Genomic DNA, 20,472 nt, shown 5'->3' on the forward strand with positions numbered 1-20,472 from the left:
TCACGTTCAGGAGTAGTTTTTCTGACCACAAAAAAAAAGGCAAGCACTCAAACGCTGATACACATCAATAAGCGCTCAAAAACGTCGCTTGCCAGCGTTTAATGTTTTTGATCCATTGAAAAAAAAAAAAAAAAAAAAAAACCCCTAAAAAAAAAAAAAAAAAAATGCTAACACGGAAAAACGCTACTGCAAAAACGTTAAATGTTGAAAGACTCAATGCAAAGCTACTGGTGTTTTTTATAACGTTATTTTAACATCCAGTGTGCATGGAGCCTTATAAACCATATTTATGCTCTTCAGCCTTATAGCCCCCAACTTTCTCAAGAAAAAGCCACAAACCTTTTAAATTTAAATAAAAAAAGCACATTTATTGGCACAAGGAAGGAAACCTTCAACATAAAAAGTACACAAAGACAAAACAAGTTATTGCATGGTACCTTGTAATATTCTGATATGGAGCAACAACTCATCTGTATACAGTAGTAATATTAACCTCTTTATTGCTGAAATCAGTTATATTCTTCCAGCAGCCAAAAGGTTAATGGTAAACATTCCAGTGTTAACCAACACAGCCATGGAATCAACAGCTTTAAGGTGACCATACACAGGGCAGGATTGTACAGTAAGATTTTTGATATCACCATGCCTATTTTTTGTGCCTTGAAATTGCACTTCACATTTGACTCCAGAACTGGAAGCATGTGCATATGCACATCTTATTTTTATGATTCAGGGGTTCTGTGGACATTACAAAGCCCAAAAAATAGAAAGCTTTATATTTAGAATTTCCAACATCTGTTGTGTACAGATAGCCTGGACAAATAATTTTTCAAAAGTGGCCAAAAGAGAAGGACACAGAAGTAAAAAATAAGTGAAACCATCCCATTTGAATTTCAGTAATTCGTGGCTGTGTAAACCCTGCCTACACTGTTAAACACTCAAAAAAAGGCCAAACAAATCTTAAGGTTCTGGAATATCCACAGATTTTTTTTAATCAAGCCTTTCCATGTCTGGTCACCAAGGCTGCCCCAACACCATCAGGACCTTTAAATATTGCTTGTTATTTTAACATAACTAGTGCATTGTTCCCTATACATTTGGACATGCAAATGCCAAGCCAACCCAGCCCAGCCCTGCATTATACTACAGCTTACAGGATCTTTCCCAGAAAAAAAATTCTTAATCTTAATGAGTGTTATCATGCATTTTAAAAATAAAAAAAAATCTTGCTTGAAAGCCAAACACTCAATGTGAAGATAGCTAGGTGAATTTTTTTTAACAAATGGCCATTTGCTACAAATTGCAACCCAATTATATTTACCATTCCAGAATGGAAGACTGGGTGCTTCCTTCTCATTGGTGGCTGCAAACAATGCAAACATTTTTGCTCCCCTTTACAAACAAGGCCCAGTATATTAAACAAAATTGGCAAGATTCATCAGAAAAGGACACCAAATTTGGTTTGGTGTGTATGAAAGGTTGTAAGAGAAGCAAAAATATTTTATGTGGTTTTGTATAGTGAAGTGTTAGACCCTCTCATATTTATTGGTGTCTTAACCCCCCCTAGGGGTTATTTTACCTTACTTCCTAATCTAAGTAGCATCAGACACCACAACAGGAAGTAGACAGAAATCTTCTAATCACTGAGAAAGACAGCAGTAAAGACTGTTAGAGGATCTAAATCTTCCCGCTTTAAGTCAAAACAAAGTTTTGTCAAGAATGCCAAAATTAATTCACAGATAAATATGCAACAGTTTCCGAACTTTTCAATACTGAATGTGCAGTGTGGGGAGTAATTTTTCCAGTACCTGTCAAGACTTAGTATTCCTATGGAATACTACCAGCTATCTTCAGCCTCCTTTAGTCTAAGAGGTCTGAGCTCAGAACAAATTTTACAGCTCAGTTCTATAAATATCTTTCTGTGCAAACATGGGAATGTCAACACATTTTCGAATGTTTAAGTAGTTCTTTCTCATCAAGTCATCTCAGGGGAGATTGTGTTGGGCCTTGACAGACATTTCTAACTCCAGGTACTCTGGGGTAAGTGCCCCAAGGAAGAGACGAGCCAAGGAATGGCATTGTCCTCCACCTACTTCACAAAGCTGGCAAGAACCCAGCACTGGACGCCTGTAACACCTCAATAGAGTTACACTACTAGTTGCAGTGTATAAGGTGGTCTTCATCTACCACTCGCCCTACATTGAATGTAAACATCCCAGATTCTACACAACTTATTGCTACGCAGACCTATCAAATGAGAGTACACTGCATGGATTTGTGCTAGAACAATCCTCTATTATTAAGAGGGTAAAATTCCATACCCTCACTTTTATGAGGACATTCATAAGATACACAACTTTTACTGAGAGAAAATTTAACTGCAACAGGACGTATCCAAGTTTGTAAACTTAATCCAAGTTTTGGAACAGCAAACATAAAGTCTTTAAAGCATAGGATGCAACTTGTAGGTTGGCACATCGCGTGCCGTAGACTAGTGACACCGTCTATTGTATTGCACTTTGTTTTAAAGTCTGTATTCACAGTTTAGTCCACCGTCTCTACGGCACATGTGTCAGCAGGAAGAAGTCGCAGTGATTGGACTGAGTTTCAGTTGGTGTACAGGAGACCTGAGAGGAACAGGGGTTAAGACGGAAGTGGGGAAAGTGAAACAAGATGCCTCAAAGTGCTGGCCAATGTTCATGTCCTCGGCGAAGAAGGAAACAGAGTCCCTTTTGCAAGACATGAGGGGGCCACTGGGTTTGGAAGAGAAGATTTCGGACTCGTAGTGAAGGAGCTGGCCCATAAAGCTGAAGTTGGGTGATACAAGGCTGCGGCGTTGCTTGATGTACTCAAAGGCCTCCTCCAGGCGAAACAGTTTGGTCTTCATGAGGTAGGCCATACATATGGTAGGCGACCTAGAGATGCCAGCCTCGCAATGGACTAGGACTTTGCCTCCAGAGTGTCTCACAGTATCTGCAGACAGATCAAAATTATACACATAAATACAACTGTATGAACACAACACCTGTGCAGAACAAAACAATGTGCCTCTAGTCCTATGCATGCATTGTGATGTAGAACTGAAGATATTTGAAAACTAAACAAAAGCACAATCTCTCCTACTGAGAATATAGTTTCAGTGATGTAGCAAAACACAGTATGACTGTCAGGTCTTCAACTCCTCAAACAGTAAGTTCAAATTTCATTAGGCCCCAGGATGAAAAGCTCTACGGTCTGCCTCTACTTAAATGCTATACAAGTGCTCAACTCCATGCATGCCCAGTGCAGGATAGCACTTCCATTAAAACCCATGAAGACAAAGCCCAAGTTGCTCATCACAAAGAGGGTTGTTTCTCAAATACACCCCCCCCCCCCTCCCCAGGGCTTATGACATGCGGTCATTAAAATTTACAGCATCTTAAAATAGCTTCAAAAAACACATCTGTATGGACATTGGCTGACCTCTACCAAGTTCATTCGGAGGTGTATATTAAACAGACCCCAAGAACAAAGAATACAAATCAAGCCAAGGAAAGTACCCGTTGACCACTAGGCATTTAGAGGGGTCAGCTGTCACCAACCCATTAACCAGTTTTATTGGCCAGTACAAGCTTTGTCCTTGGAGACACAACAGAAGTTACCTCCTATTGAAGACAAAATTGCCCATGTTAGTGCACCAGATCCTGTAATTACAAAGCTGTTCTGTTTATGTCCAGCTTTGAAGAATTCTCCAATGGCCTTAAACAGCCACAAAGACTTTAATTAATGGTTGGACTTTAAGGGATGATAGTTGTAAAAATGTTTAAACCCCTGAGCACCCTGCATTATGCATTATGCTGCTATCCATTATGCAGTAAAAGAAACATTCAAAATTTTCAGGTGTAACCTGAAATTAACCCAAGACACAGCTCTTTGCATATAATTGTTTTACAACTTTTAATAATCTGCATTGATTCCAAATTGCCAAGGCAGTCTGAATCCTTTGCATATTTGATACAGATTTTGAAGATGTGGGTAGTCCAATTGCATTTTCTAAACATTGCAACTTTGATTTTTTTGTGCCATTTAAACTACCAAAAATTGTGCCTGTTTATGCTACAAAGATATCCTCTAGATCCATTCCGGATGCATTTCTGCATGCGCGATAATGTGTTTCCAGATGCGCGACCCCCCCCCCCAAGTTATTTTTTTTTCACCGTACTGAGGTAAGATGCATTTTTAAAGCTTTTTACTGCATTCTAGTATAGTTCTGTGTAGGAAAAAAGCAGCATGTTGTACTTTTTTCCGAAACAGAAACACTGGAAAGCACTGACCTGGTGTGAGCAATGCCAATGCAAGCCATAACCTACTTTTCATGAGAAAAGAAAAAATGAAAAAAAACTGCACTGTATGTGGTGTGAATGGACTCTATCAGGAAGGACCCTTATCAGGAAGGCTGAACTGCCACATTTGCAAATTTAATAGACAACATAGAACTGCAAAAGCAGAATAAGTTTAAAGGAGTCCATTTTTAATTTTCAGTTTAAGTCACAGGCTAAAATTACCAAAGACTCGTTTATTCAAATTAAAACCAAAAAAAAAAAAAAATGTAAAGCCCAAAGCTCAGAGAGGAGAAAAGGAAAAGTGACACAATGAGCCAATCAGTTCTGCTGCAGTGCGTGGAGCACGCTGAAAGGGTTAGAGCAGAGTGACAGATTAGATCAGTCTGCTGCTTCTCCTTTCACGGTTTAGTCATAGGCTGGGAGAGGGACAAGACCTACGTGTTTTATTTAAACACAGCAGTGAACAAAAACTAGGCCAAATAGTGCTGTGCAAGGCCCCTTTCACATGGGTGGCTGTTCTGCCACTGTTAAAAGCATGTTTTATTTTGAAATTCAGAGAATCCTGGCACAGCGTTCACTTGCAGTTGTACATTGCGATTAGCTGCATTTACATGCGGCTGCGTTTAGAACATTCTTGCCATTTCTGATGTGCTTCCTGTTTTACTTTCCTTGTTCCCGCTGCTATCTGCAGGAGAAATAGTACACTGCAATTACCTGCAGTTATGTGCAGATAGCTGCACTATATCGTTCCTGGACGCAGTCAACTTTATTTTTTCTATCTGCACAAAACCGCATGTAACGAAACTTGCTAAAATGCAGTGTGTGAATGGGGCCATAGGAAAGCGTTGTGTGCATTTAGCTGTGGTAGACAACTTCATCTGCCCGCAGCTAAAAGCACAATTCTATCTGCCCGTGTGAAAGGGGACTTAATCTCAGGACTGGATATGCAAAGATACCAATCATTCGACATGTAAATAGTGTGTTTTTTTTAGCAGTTTGCCTGGAGCTCAGCTTTGAACAGTGTTCTGCACTACATATACTACATAGGCTGAAATTTTTTCATACCTAGCAAAAATGAGAAAATCCTTCATGCAGAAAATGTAATTTTATTTAAAATAAATTAGTTTATCGCTATGCAAAGAACAGCTTCACTCACCTATAAAATCTATAGCCTCTTGGAAGTGGCTACTGATATCTGTGGTATGATTGTCTTCCACAGGAATCCATTTGTAGTCATATTGGTCTTTGTTGTATCCAGTGCTCTTCCTGGAGACGTTGAGTAAGGCGGTAATGCAAAGGCCAGAGAGGAATTCATACTTAGATGCGTGGTAGGCACTGCCAAGATAGAGGAATGGAAGGATCTCGACCGGACTGCCCTGAAAAAGATAAGATGAACAAAAGCTAAGTTTCAACAGAAAAAAAGGGGGAGTATAAAATTAGATATCTCTAGCTCTGCAATACAATGCTTTCTCCTTAAAACGTTGCAAGTAAAAAGACTTGATTCTGTCATAAATCTGGTGAACTCTAGTTGGGAGTGGGTGTTTGAATAGTGCTGAGCCACGCTGTGTGTGTCTATAGATGCACACAGCTCAGCTTGAGAGAGCTTCCGCAAGTTGCTTGCTATGGGGGCACATAGGAGGGGGAGCAGCAGACAGTGCCAGCGGGGGGACCCCAGAAGGTGAGGTAAGGGGCCCCTCTCTGCAACACCATTGTACAGAGCAGGTAAGTAATAAAGTCTTTATTTTAGGAAAAAGAACATGACTTTACGATCAATTGAAGCTACAGCTGGAGTTCAGCTTAAAATGAAAAAAAAAAAAAAAAAAGCTGTAGTATGTCATAAGCTATATCTGTATAATGTTTTATTACGCATACATTTAAATGTTATTACATGCACAGAACAGAGCTGCCACAAAACCCACTAATATTGATTGTTCGGTGACTAGAATAGCAAAGTGGGTTCTTAAAGACTATGAGTAATATTCATGATGAAACAGCGCTAATCTAAAAATGGAATGTTGTGTTACATTTGTGATCTTTGGCTTTGTACCCTGGAATTAGAAGCCAGTGAATCACATTAAACCCACACACACCTCCTGCTGTCCGGCCCACATGGATGAGGAAAGAGGCACTGAAAAACGCCTCCATTGCTTCCTACTCCAGGACCCCGACCTCAGGTAAGCACTGAACCTTCAAGCATAACCCAGATCAGGCAAAGTGCTCACAAAGCGCCCCCCCCCCCCCCCCCCCCAAATCTGGCTAATCTCAAAATCGGTACTTTTAACAGACAGGATGCACACTTGACTTTGTAACCTCTTGTGGAAAACAAGATGGAGCTGTCAGTTACCCTAATCCCTTAAGCCTCCTAAAGTATATGCTGTCTCGGTCTTAACTGTGCAGTTGACATAAGGAGCAGAGGTGGCGGTATCACGGGGATATCAACCAATATTAGCCCAATCATGCTGCAAAAATTATCTCCCTGTGCTAAAATAACCCCAAAACTGCTTTGCAAATATTGCTGCTACAAGATAAAACTACATTTTACCAAAAAGCTGAAGGTCAGCAGACACTCTTGGTAGGGTCAGGCAGGGTGGTGAATACATTCTAACAAATTGAATGGTTTTACTTTCACTTGGGAAGAGAAAAACCACACTGCATTTCAAGGGCCCATTCGCACTCATCTACTTTGGGGTGTTTAGGCAACACCTTATTTTGCATGTTAACAAGCATTTATTTAAAGTGGCTATAAACCTCTGAAATTAAAAAGATCAAGGCATAGCCTTCTATAGTATGGACTGTATGTGCCTCAGTCCAAAGCTCCTAATGTGACTTGTCTGCTGTCTCTTACCTCGGCTTTTTCTTTTAACAGATTATGCCAACTCAAAGGGATCTTAGGGGGACAGGAGAGGGGTGCTCCAGCACACAACCTGTGATAGATTTCCTCAGCTGTGCATGTTTATCTAAGAGACTGTAGAGGGAGGCATGTCCATTCCCCCCCCCCCCCCCCACCTCAGATTACACTCAGTTTTACTGCTCTATGCTGTGCAGTGTGCAATGTCAAATCCCAATCCCCTGCCTCTGGAAGCTCAGAAATGCCATGTAAACTTTTGAAGGGCTGTACAGGAGAGAAGACTGCAGATAAACATGTACAACTTATGTAGTAGGATTTGTTTCATCTTAATCACCTGAGGCTAATCACTTCACTGGGTATATATAAGCATTTACAATAATATTACGACAGGCTGCCAAGGCACCAAATAAGACAGGCAATCCTATCTGCACCCCCCCCCCCCCCCCCAACTCAGCACACAATGTAGTAGTGCTGTACAGTCTGGTGTGGTCTGCTGCAACACAATGGAGGTGCACTGGGGTGCCACTGAAAATGAACGGCTAAGGTGTTCGTGCAACACAATAGTGTGAATCAAGCTTACAGTATATCCAACACTTTCTTCTTTAGATAAAGGGTTAAACCCAATTAGGTTTTTGTCTTCTGTCCCACTGCGTCCCTACAGACACAACAGGAAGCAGCCAAGTAAATCCAAAGTAAAGTAGGGCCCTTCTTAAGCCATTACCAGAACAAGTGTCTCCAGTGTTGCCAACCGTCAGTATTTTTACTGGCAGCCAGTAAAAAATGGGCATTTTTCTCCTGCCAGTAAATGTCAGTGACAGAAGAAGATTGCCAGTAAAAAATATGGCTGTGACGCTTTTGAGTGCCATTTGAGTGCCTTCTACAGTGTGTTCGGGCATCACTGGCGGGTGATGGGTCTGGTGGAATCAGTGCCCGAGCATTTTGTGTGATGTCATGGCGCAAGGGAGCTGAGCCGAGCTAGAACCTTGTGTGAGCAAGGCAAGCTGTAATACCGTAAGTATAGTGCAGATTGTTTACTACAGTGCTAGAATCGGATGGTATAATATGGTGCAATTTTCTTTTAAGCAACCAAAGCGGTTTTCCTGCTCTATTAAGCATACAATCTTAATTGCTTTTGTGCTTAAAAAAAAAAAAAAAAAATGCAAAAAAGATGGTTTCAATGTGATTTACTACAGCAAACAGTTTTGTAATATTTGACAAACTACACAGTACCAAACAGGTGCCATAGAATTAGATCTTGTGTCACGTTTATGTACATTTACTTTTAATATCTTGCAGCAATTTACAAAATGAGACAAGCCACACACTAGGTTTCTGGATAGCTTTCCATCCATCATTTTAAACGGTCATGGATGCACTTGAGTTTCCCATTACACATCCGCTACCAGGACAATCTCACCATCAATAATTAAGTGGAAAGCGGATATGGCAGGAAGGTGCCTGGGTAATTATAGCGCCATAAGATATACGGATCTATAGGGGAGAGGAGATGAGTCAAATGCTATTTTCTACTTTCAGCCATCTCCCCAGCAAGGTCCAGCACCACACACTCCAAACAGGAAGCAATAATATCTCTATTGATCTCCAGAAGCGCGGCCTTTCACAAGCCCATATCCTGCTAATGGACCAAAGCTTAACAGGCGGAAAGGCATTTGCACAAAGCTTAACCCTTGCAGGGCTTGCTCAGCTGCAACAGTTTGAGAATTTTCCCTATACTTCAGCCCTTCTCTATACTGACAAACTGAGGAGCAAAAACTTTTGAACAACTTTCAGTATCATTTTAAAGAGCAGGTCAACCACAACTGGCATTTCAGTTTTCAGTGGATGCTGAAAATTAATACCCACCCACCCTGAATGCAGCCCACCAATTCAAATACTTACATCTTCCTCCTCAATCTAACCATCTTTGCTGTGTGCCCTGCACACAAAAACATCTAAAACACATACATGCCACTGCCCCATTAATTTCTATAGGTAAGCCATACTCTGCTGGATCAACTGGAGGCCACAGAGTAGGACTTATTATAGGTACTTATATGGGGCAGTCAATTTCCACAGTGCTTTACTTGGCCATTAGAATGGATGGGGCCATGGCACACATTTGCAAAAAACTAACACCTGTCAGGGACATTAAGTGAGACTGTGTGACATCTGGCACATAGATGATAGCTGGTTAGAGGAAGAAGACACGCATTTTAGCTGGTGGACTGGGGGTGGATAAAACTGATTAAAGTACAATTTTACAATGAGTAACGTACCCCCTTAAAGCCAAAGTTTACCCCACAAAATTATAGAAAAAAAAAAAAAAAAAAAAAAAAAAAAAAAAAAAAAAAAAACACAGCACAAGGGACATTACCTTGTGTCCTTTTTGTATCCTGCCAAAATCTTCCTCCCCAAATCAATTTGCATTTAGAATTATAAATTGATTTCTGATGTATTGAGGACATGCATTTATCCATTTATTGTGTATGCACAGCCAAAGTCTTCAATGTGGATACATTCCTGTTTAACCAGGGAATTCCTTTCACTTAGTAGGGCCTTTCATTCCTTTCCTCTAAAATGTTTGGGATAGGAAGTGAAATCTCCCTAACAAGACAGCAAAAAACTGACAGAAGTTTTAACCCTTTCCTATGCATGGATCCTCAAAGATCACAGCTTCAGCCAGTTCCAGTCAATTTCTACCAGCTTAGATTAGAAACACCCGCTGTGCATTTATATTAGAGGAACCCTGCCAAGATTCTGCCTTCCGCAGAAAATAAAAATAGTTGGGAATTTGTGTGTTATGAACCTTGAAGGTGAATTTCTCCATAATGCCAATAGTGGTAAATGAGGGCTTGTGTTAAAGTGCATTTACTGCTTTGTTCAGAATATGTAATTATTAGTCTGGGCACAGGTTTACTTTAAGAAGGCAGAGATGCACCTCATTAACATAAAATAAAGGCAAATGGAGAGCCCTGTACCTGATCATATGATGGCTTGTGGAAGGAGGAGAGCTTCTCGCAAAGGTGGTTCGGAGTGCTGTCGTTTTCTTCCTGCGATAAACTCTTCTGATCCACACAGCATTCTGGGTATTCTATGCGAAAAGATTCAAATCCACCTGCAGGACAGAACAAAGTTGTTACAACAATGAAGTAAAATGATAATCTATTCATATTTTCACCTAGAACAAGGTGTCTTCAAGGGAAAAAGGTCTAAATGCAGTATATATGGGAGAAGCCTTTTTGCTCAAGGATACAAAGCTTGATCTTCAGTATTAGTGCTAGACCTCAGCAGTTCCCTTGTCGAATACAAGTACAGCAAACACTTCTTGCTAGTTTATGGATTCACACAGTTGTCACCCAAGATTCACACATTTTTCTAATTGGAACCAACTGGGAAAATGTGTGAATCCTGAAAGAAAGTTGCATGGAAAACATTAGGGTTGATTTACTAAAACTAGAGTGCAAAAACTGGTGCAGCTCTGTAAAGAAACCAGTCAGCTTCCAGTTTTTTTTTTTTTGCCAAAGCTTAATTAACAATCTGAAGTGCTGATTGGCTACTATTTCAGTAAATGAACCCTTTTTATTACAGGCATTTAGTGCCATCAATCTACGCAGCTCCTTACATACTGTACATTCACATAAGTGACTCATAGGTTATATAATCTTATGCAAGTTTTGTTCTGCAACATTCTGAAAAACCAAAAGTAACTTTATATATAAAATTGCTACTTTCGTAACTCATGCAACACTCAAAGTTACACAGCAGACAAATCCCTGACCTCCCAATGTACCTACACCCTGTTCCCAAAGAAAGGGACAAGGACAGTTATATAACACTTATTTCATATACATGGGTTGATTAGTACATCTAACTAATATGATCAAGCTGTTTACAGAATGCACAGTGATCATCTAGGTGGTGACACATCAGTGCGATGCAATCACTTCCTGTGTGATGATAATTGCCACCAGAGCAGGCTGTTCTAGACCGTCCCCATCTGCCCTGCCTTAATCCCAGCTCATGGGATAAAGGACCTGCTGGGAGTCAATAGGAGGCGATTAGCAATTTTGCCTCCTGTGCTGGGGAGGGTGGCAGGAAGGTAACTCAGGACAAGGGGAGGAGATCTGACAGTGCTAATTGCAAATCACTGAATTGGAACCATCAATAGACAAGCCTTTCATTCAATTAAAAGGTTACAGTACAGGCACTATTAAAGGGACCACTATAAACAGAAGCAAATGTTACATTATACACATTAGGTAAAACAACTAAAATCAGTGTACAATCCCCTCCGCCCACACACCTATCAGCAATTGAGATTTTTGTGGTGTCGCCACTTAAGGCAAAATGAAGCAGTAACCATTACAGTTACAGCACCTACTAGATGCTGACCACTGAGGGTGCACAATCTGGTCACCAACCGTCCTTTCTCATAGAAGATAGCTGTGTGAACGTGCATGCTTTGGCCAAGGGAGAAAGAAGGGGGCCCAACAGATCAGTCCCCCGTGTACCGATCACCCCCCCCCCCCTATTAAGTCATGGATGGTATGAAAATCCTTAAAGAAACCGGTTTAGGGGAAATAAAAAGCTGCATACACCAATCAATGCTCTGCTAACAAATTGCAAGGATTGTAAGCAGAAGGCAAGTCCTTCTGCCCACCCAGAGCACTTCTTATGGCACACAAGCTGCTTTAAATTTGCTGCAAAGTCTGTTAAGGTCACCAAGGATGAGATGGCATGCCCAGTTTGAGCATCTTAAAAATCTATAGGCACATCTTGTGCTCTAATCAGGAAAGTCCAAGTTGAACCATTCTTCAAGCTGAACTCCAGCCAAAAAGATGATACCAATTGCCTGTTCAAAGAGCAAAACAACAAACAGCATCTTTTTTGCAATATTAATTGAATCCAAAACGTCCCCTGCAGTTTCTTTTCTGCCACAAGATGCCCTCAGTCTCAGGGCCAGCATCATTCAATCGATTCCCTCTAAGCCCAGGTCACCTACACCCACCCCAATCAATTCCCTCTGAGCCCAGGTCACCTACACCCACCCCAATCAATTCCTTCTGAGCCCAGGTCACCTACACCCACCCCAATAAATTCCCTCTGAGCCCAGGTCACCTACACCCACCCCAGGCTAACTGTACATGAAAAGGAGAAGCAGCAGTGATGAGCCATCTCCCCATCACTCTGCTTTCTCCTCCTATCAGCATGCTTATTGCCAGCACATAAACCCAACCATGGCACTACATGCATGGAGTTTGCATGTTCACCTTGTGCCTGCTTGGGTTTCCTCTGGGTACTCTGGCTTCCTCCCACAAGACATGCTGGTAGGTTAATTAGACTAAATTGGCCTAAGTATGTGTATGTATGAATGCGAGTTAGGGATCTTAGATGGTAAGCTCCTCAATGGGCAGAGACCAATGTGAATGTACAATATATATGTAAAGCACTGCGAAAATAGATGGCGCTACAGAAGTACCAGTATTAAAAAAAGAAAAAAAAAGTTGATTTATTAAACTCACTCTGCTACAGAGTTTAATAAATGAGGGAGAGCTCTGCTGACTTCCCGTCATCCAATCATGTGCAAGCAAAATTTTTTATTTTTATTTTCCTTGCATGTGATTGGGTAGTCTTCGCAAAGTAAAGCTTCACCTCATTTACTAAACTCTGGAGCAAATGCCCTTGCACTGTGCAACTGCCCTTGCAAAGAGCAGCCCATTTGCCTTTAGGAAATGAACCCTGTTGGTTCCTTTTGCTGCTTTTCCTCATGCTCCAGCTCTGCTATATACAGGGACTACAAGAGGCTATTTGGATATTTGTGTTCATTAAAAAAAAAAAAAAAAAATTGTTAAATTATGTACCAATGATCAGTTTAGCTGTAAGGGTTCCTTCACACCACAAAGTTAATGACAACGCATGTGCAATCATTTCACTGCAAACAAGGATTGGACCTTGTGTAGGGCCCCACTAATGGTCAGATTGTGTCTGTCCTTCCAGATGCCCCCTAGTGTCTGGGTCCAGCTTAGCAGACTAAAATACATTAGATAACTCACTAGTAATCCACTAAACAGACAAGCTTATACATAAGACAGATCCAGATCAGTAGCCAAGTGCCAGATAAGCCCAGGAGCCAGCTCAATCAACCAGACCACTTCCCAGCCTTATCAACAGTGCTGCTGTGCAATTTACATAACACCTCTGCTATTTGCATCCTAAATGTGACAAACTGCAAGGACAACTACAACCCCCCCCCCCCCCCTCCTGACCTGCCACTAACCTCATCCTAACAAGCCATATCCTACCAGGGGAAGCTGCCTCCCCCCAGGGGGTGATGACTTTACAGCCCCATTAACAAGCTGCAGATTATTGCACCCATTGTAGGTACAGCTGAGATCCACATCCTACTGTGTGCCATTAACCCCTTATCTGCAGAGGAATAGAGATGATTCAATTAAACAGCTTCTTCCTGCAGCTGATGAGACACAATTTATGACACATCCTGACGAAAACCGACATTCAACTCTTGACACAAATGTTCCAGTATTTTTTTTTCTCAATTCATTAATTTACAATCGCTTGTTCAGTTCTTGCCTCGGCTTTTCACTTTAAATTTGTTTGGTCCTAAAAAATAAAGTTTGATTTCCTCACTACAAACACGCAAAGAAAGATTGTGCATCGTCTTTGCACTATGATTACACTAAATCATAAAGCTGGATTGTACAAATCCTTTAGATTGTAAGCTCTTATGAGCAGGGCTCTCCTAACCCTGGTCAGGAATTGTATTAGAACTGTAGTCTCCCTCTATTTTGTAAAGCACTGCGCAAGCTACTTCAGTCTGCACAATCTGATTTTATGCTGAATTCAAACAATTGTCGAATTTATCATCATGCCTGTTATAATGCGACTGTAGAATCGATTTACAATCGCCTTTAGATTTAACCAAAAAACTATGCAATATGAAAATGTACCTAAAACTTTCCAGTTTGTATCCAATCAAGAAGGCATCCTAAAAAAAAAAAAAAATAATAATATATGTTTCTCCTTGATGCCTTGAACTCTTATAAATTACTTTACATCTGTTTAGAAGCAGGATCAGGGGTCGATTGTCACGTTCTCTTTTCCTATACTAGGGAAAAAAAAAAAAAAAAAAAAAAAGACGAACGAGAAAAGAAAAGCACTTTGACCACATAGCTGTCGGTCTGTCTAAAGACTGTACAGTCACATTGTATTGTGCGTGGTTGGCTGTAGTTTGCTTCCTGTGCCATATACAGGATGAGCTTGTTTCCTCTCCAGATTATCAGTTTCAGAATTCTGGAAATCAAATGACAGGTTCTAAAACTGCAATATGGGGAAATAGACACCTCATCTGAGACAACCAAGTCATAACTGAAATATCACAATTTATCTGCAAAATATGACACAAGTCAATCGTTTTAGCATTGCTGACGTCCCCAAATTAACAGTTCCCTGACAAATGTCACTTCTACAACTAGACTCCCATAGGGAAAAGCTATACTTTCATCAGCAATTGTTAGGATTTGTTATCAATGATCATAAATAAGGCTAGACTCGGACACAGCATTTATGTATATCAGTAAACTAACATCAAAAAAGGAAAATATAATGCAGACAGATCTGTAGCAAGATCCAGCGAGGATCTCATGAGAAGTGAACTGAGAAGTGTGTGTACTACTCTAAAATACTTCACTCCAACCACAACATCTAAATCAATAAGGGTTAGAAATAGTCTAAAGTCAGGCTACGAAAAGTACAGTACTATACTTTGTATACCATGTTGTCTAGTATTGTACTAGACAACATAGTATACAAAGTATTAGCCATGGTTTTTTCCCCCTCAATAGTGTTTCGGATGGAGGAAATGAGTCATGCTTGATACAAAGACATATGCTCCAATGTAGCAGTTATAGGAAGGATTTTTTTTTTTTTTTTTTTATTACCAGGTTATCTCCACTTAGCAAATTAAATTTTTCCCCTACATTTTAAAAGACACATTGCTTAGCGGTCATCCCCACCATCCCCATTATAAGGTCACATCCTCCAGGGAGCAGATCCCCCACATTCCCCTTCTATAGAGCACATACACCCGCAGACAGATCCCCTCTGTTCCCTACAAGACATTCACCCTTCAGGTGGAGATCTCCAGCTCCAACCCCCTATTGGCATGAGATCCCCCTCCTATAGGTACCATATACACTCCCACCCCCATATAGGCACCTTAGTCCCTCTATAGGCATCAGATCTCTATCCCCTCTATTGGCATTAAACCACCTATATGCATCAAATTCCGCCTATAAACATCAGATCACCTCTAGTTATTAGAACCCCTATATGATCAGATTCCCCTAAAGAAATCAGTCCACTGCCATCCTATTAAGGCATGAGGTCCCCTATAATCAATGTTTCTCAACTCCAGTCAAGTACCCACCAACAGGTCAGGTTTTCAGGATTCCCCTCAAATAAAATGACTGTAGTAATTAATGGCAAGCCTGAAAACATGACCTGCTGGGGGTACTTGAGGACTGGAGTTGAGAAACTCTGCTCTATATGATCAGATCCCCCTATAGAAATCAGATAACCATTCTCTTTAGGTAGTAGATCTCCTATAGGTAGTAGACCCCCTATAGAGTTGCATAATTAGGCTGGAAAAAAAACACAAGTCTATCTAGTTGAACCTATATGATCAGATCCCCCCTATGGAAATCAGATCACCTCCATCCTCTAAGCATTAGATCTCCTATAGGTAGCAGATCTTCCAACTCCCGATAGGTATCAGATCCTCCCCATCCCCTCTATAGGTGTCCGATCCCTCCAATAGACATCAGATCAACTTCATCCCCTCTATAGGCATTGAATCCCCTATAATATAGAGCTCCAGACACCCAAATAAGTATTAGATTCGAATAGCCATCAGATCCCCCATAGGTAGCAGATCCCCCGATAGGCATCAGATTCCGTTTACCACCTCTATAGGTAGTAGATCCCCTCCATCCCATTATAGGATGTAGAGGCTGTTATTGGTATAGGATCCCCCTATAGGGCTGAGATCCCCTGTAGGTAGTAGATCCTCCTAGGTAGGTAGTAGTAGATCCCCCCCTCCTAGGTAGGTAGTAGATCCTCCTAGGTAGGTAGTAGTAGATCCCCCCCTCCTAGGTAGGTAGTAGATCCTCCTAGGTAGGTAGTAGTAGATCCCCCCCTCCTAGGTAGGTAGTAGATCCTCCTAGGTAGGTAGTAGTAGATCCCCCCCTCCTAGGTAGGTAGTAGATCCTCCTAGGTAGGTAGTAGTAGATCCCCCCCTCCTAGGTAGGTAGTAGATCCTCCTAGGTAGGTAGTAGTAGATCCCCCCCTCCTAGGTAGGTAGTAGATCCTCCTAGGTAGGTAGTAGTAGATCCCCCCCCTCCTAGGTAGGTAGTAGATCCTCCTAGGTAGGTAGTAGTAGATCCCCCCCCCTCCTAGGTAGGTAGTAGATCCTCCTAGGTAGGTAGTAGTAGATCCCCCCCCCTCCTAGGTAGGTAGTAGATCCTCCTAGGTAGGTAGTAGTAGATCCCCCCCCCTCCTAGGTAGGTAGTAGATCCTCCTAGGTAGGTAGTAATAGATCCCCCCCTCCTAGGTAGGTAGTAGATCCTCCTAGGTAGGTAGTAGTAGATCCCCCCCTCCTAGGTAGGTAGTAGATCCTCCTAGGTAGGTAGTAGTAGATCCCCCCCTCCTAGGTAGGTAGTAGATCCTCCTAGGTAGGTAGTAATAGATCCCCCCCTCCTAGGTAGGTAGTAGTAGATCCCCCCTGGACACTCACCCTTCAGGAAGCAGATGCGGGGCGCCCCCGGCAGGTTGCTCAGGGTGTTGATGACGATATGAGCCGGGCTCTCCTTCTTCAGCTTCTGCCACCTCTGGCTCCTCTCATCCAGGACCACCACCACCGACACCTGTCCGTCCCGGAGCCGGCAGCGGGCCCCCTCCTCGGGCACCACGAAGTGCAGCGGAGCGGCTCCCCCCTGTGCCCGGCGAAGCAGCACGGAATTCAGGTTGACGTTGATGGATCCCCGCACGCTGGAGGCGCTGAAGGGCAGGTAAGGGCGGCAGTCCAGCACCAGGCACCGGGAGAACTCCTTCCTGATCAGCCGGTGTAGCCGCCGACTCTCTATAGAGGTGACCTTCATGTCTGCTCCGCTGTCGCCGCTTTCTCAAGCTCTTTAAATGACACTTCCGCTCCGGGGGATCCCGCGGACGGCGCTTATATCTCATCGGGCCGCCCGCCCGTGACGTCACTGCCCATATATGGAGAGTCACGGCTTCATTCATGGAGTTGTGTGTGGCTCCGCCCCTCCTCCTTCTTGGAGAGTTCCCCCGCTAGAGGGAGCTGTGAGCCGATCTCAGTCTATGCACACAGCGGGCTGCGCTGATCAGTCAGGCCAGCAATCGGACATTATACCCTGCTGTCTATACAATCTGATTGTACAATTTCTATACAATCCCTCTTTGGGGTTCAGCCTCCGAATTCACTGTTTATTGCATGTTCGCGTTTGTGTGCGTTTTTTGTGTTTTTTTTTAAGGTCCGTGTGCACTGAACGCAGTTGGATGCATTTTGAACTGCACTCCAACTGCATAGACAGCTCAAAATCAAGGTAATCCTATGGGCATAGTTCACATCATTGCAGCGCAGTTAAAAAAAAAAGTAGAGCATGCTGCATTTTTTTTTTGCACCGCAAATGCAGGGAACGTTCTACAAACGCACTTTGATTGCACCTCCCTGTGCCCCTGTAAGCCAAGCCCAAAACACGTATAGAAAAATGCACTGCAAACGCAGCGCAAAAACGCACTCAAGTGCACGTCAAGCGTGCTTCAAATGCATGTAAAAAACACACAGTTATATGCAGTTTCTGGTGTGAATGAGCCCTTAGATTTCATTTATTATTATTTTTTTTTTTACTAAGATGCACACATTTGCAAACATTGCTGTGCATTTGCTTTCCGGTGTTCTGTCGAAAAGTGCCCGGGACGAACAGCGCATGCACCCTATGATCAGCTGTTGTGACGGCGAGACAGCACCTGCGCACAACAGCCGACAGAAGAATTTTTTCTGTCAGATTGTGCCCCGCGCTCCCGTGGCGAGTTCATGTCGGCGAGGGGCGTATTTCTACATGTTGTGGGCGGATTTATAAATTATGGGCAGTTGGGGGGCGGCATTTTTTAAAGATGGCCAGTGCTGCAAAACTAAAGTTTTTAAGCTAAGTACGCCCTGCGAACCCGCCCATCAGTTGGCTAAACGCCCCGCAAGCGTCCAGAAATAATAGCATAAAAAGTTTTGTTTTGCAGCACTGCCCATCATTTATAAATGCACCCACAACATGTAGAAATCCGCCCCTCGCCAACAGGAACTCGCCACGGGAGCACGGGGCACAATCTGACAGAAAAAAATCTTCTGTCGGCTATTGTGCGCAGGCGCCGTCTCGCCGTCACAACAGCTGATCGTAAAATCAGCTGTTGTGCTGTTCCATACGGCGCACGCGTTGCGCATGTGCCGTTCATCCCTGGCACTTTTCGATAGCGGGCATTTCTCGACACAACACCGGTGCAGAAAAATGCAGCATGCTGTACTTTTTTAAATCGAACATGAAAGCATTGAAATGGTGTAAACAAGGCTCACTAAATACATTTATTTGTCTTGCATGTGCATTCGTACTATGTTTAAAGAAGTAGTCGTAGAAGAAGAAGTAGAAGTAGATATTTGCATTACATGCAGCCAGTGACATAACTGGCACATGCGTTTGGAAGGAACGGCCACGGGTGCCGTTCCCTCCGAGCCCTGTGTCGTGAACGGTGGCTCCTGCGTGCATTTGCGGGAGTGACGTCATCGTGTCTCTAGCCAATCACAGAGCCGGAGCCCAGGAACCTGGAAGCAAGACGGGTGAAAAGGAAAGTGGCTGCAGCGCTGACATCCCAGCGCTGGAACAGCTTCGTTTTAAGTTAAGTTTCACATAATGTGCTAGTATGCGTTGCATACTAGCACATTATGACTTTACCTTGCAGAAGGAACAACAAGAAAAATGTCAAACACATCTATGCAGTTTGTGATCGATGCATTGTGCGGTGCATTTTGCCTTTTTGTACACACGTTTTTTGATGTGGTTCCATTGAAGTCTGTGGAGCCTCTAACGCCGCGTACACACCATCGGAATTTCCGACAGAAAAAGTCCGATGGGGGCTTTTCATCGTATATTCCGACTGTGTGTATGCCCCATTAGACTTTTTACGTCCAAAATTCAGACGGACTTAGATAGAGAACATGTTCTATATTTTTCCGACGGAACAAATTCCTAGTAGGAAAACCACTCGTCTGTATTCTGTTCCGGCGTACCAAAAATGACACATGCTCTGAAGCAAGTACGAGACATCGTACGTGTTGTCCCATCGTACGTGTTGTACGTCACCGCGTTCTTGAAGGTCGGAATTTGGTGTGACCGTGTGTATGCAAGACAGCTTGACCGGAATTCTGTCGGAAAAAAAACCTTCAGAGTTTATTCCAACGGCAAAACCGGTCGTGTGTACAGGGCATTACGGGTTTTCTTGTAAGATTGCCCTGTATTTGGCTCCATCTTGACATCAACTCTGTCCAGCTTTCCTGTCCCTACTGAAGAAAAGCATCCCCACAACATGATGCTGCCACCACCATGTTTCACAGTGGGGATGGTGTGTTCAGGGTGATGTGCAGTGTTAGTTTTCCGCCACACATAGTGTTTTGCTTTTAGGCCAAAAAGTTAAATTTTGGTCTCATCTGACCAGAGCACCTTCTTCCACATGTTTGCTGTGTCCCCCACATGGCTTCTCGCAAACAGGACTTCTTATAGCTTTCTTTCAACAATAGCTTTCTTCTTCTTGCCACTCTTCCATAAAGGTCAGATTTGTGGAGAGCACGACTAATAGTTGTCCTGTGGACAGATTCTCCCACCTGAGCTGTGGATCTCTGCAGCTCCTCCAGAGTTACCATGGGCCTCTTGGCTGCTTCTCTAATTAATGCTCTCCTTCCCTGGCCTGTCATTTTAGGTGGACGGCCATGTCTTGGTAGTTTTGCAGTTGTGCCATACTCTTTTCATTCTCGGATGATGGATTGAACAATGCTCCGTGAGATGTTCAAAGCATGGGATATTTTTTTATAACCTAATCCTGCTTTAAACTTCTCCACAACTTTATCCCTGACCTGTCTGGTGTGTTCCTTGGTCTTCATAATGCTGCTTGTTCACTAAGGTTCTCTAACAAACCTCTGAGGGCTTCACAGAACAGCTGCAT

At 42.7% G+C, this 20,472-nt stretch overlaps 1 protein-coding gene across 1 annotated transcript; it reads right to left on the reverse strand.

The window, feature by feature from the left end:
- Positions 1-340: 340 nt before the first annotated feature.
- Positions 341-17,902, reverse strand: DUSP5 (dual specificity phosphatase 5). Its single transcript, XM_073595900.1, has 4 exons — positions 16,982-17,902; positions 10,149-10,285; positions 5,479-5,698; positions 341-2,973 (listed from the first exon to the last, which is right to left on the reverse strand). The coding sequence occupies exons 1-4, from the start codon at positions 17,343-17,345 to the stop codon at positions 2,573-2,575; spliced, it is 1,122 nt and encodes a 373-aa protein (XP_073452001.1). The 5' UTR covers positions 17,346-17,902; the 3' UTR covers positions 341-2,572.
- Positions 17,903-20,472: the final 2,570 nt, after the last annotated feature.

This window comes from Aquarana catesbeiana, linkage group LG08, assembly GCF_042186555.1.
Source record: "Aquarana catesbeiana isolate 2022-GZ linkage group LG08, ASM4218655v1, whole genome shotgun sequence".
In the NCBI taxonomy this organism is placed as follows: domain Eukaryota; kingdom Metazoa; phylum Chordata; class Amphibia; order Anura; family Ranidae; genus Aquarana; species Aquarana catesbeiana.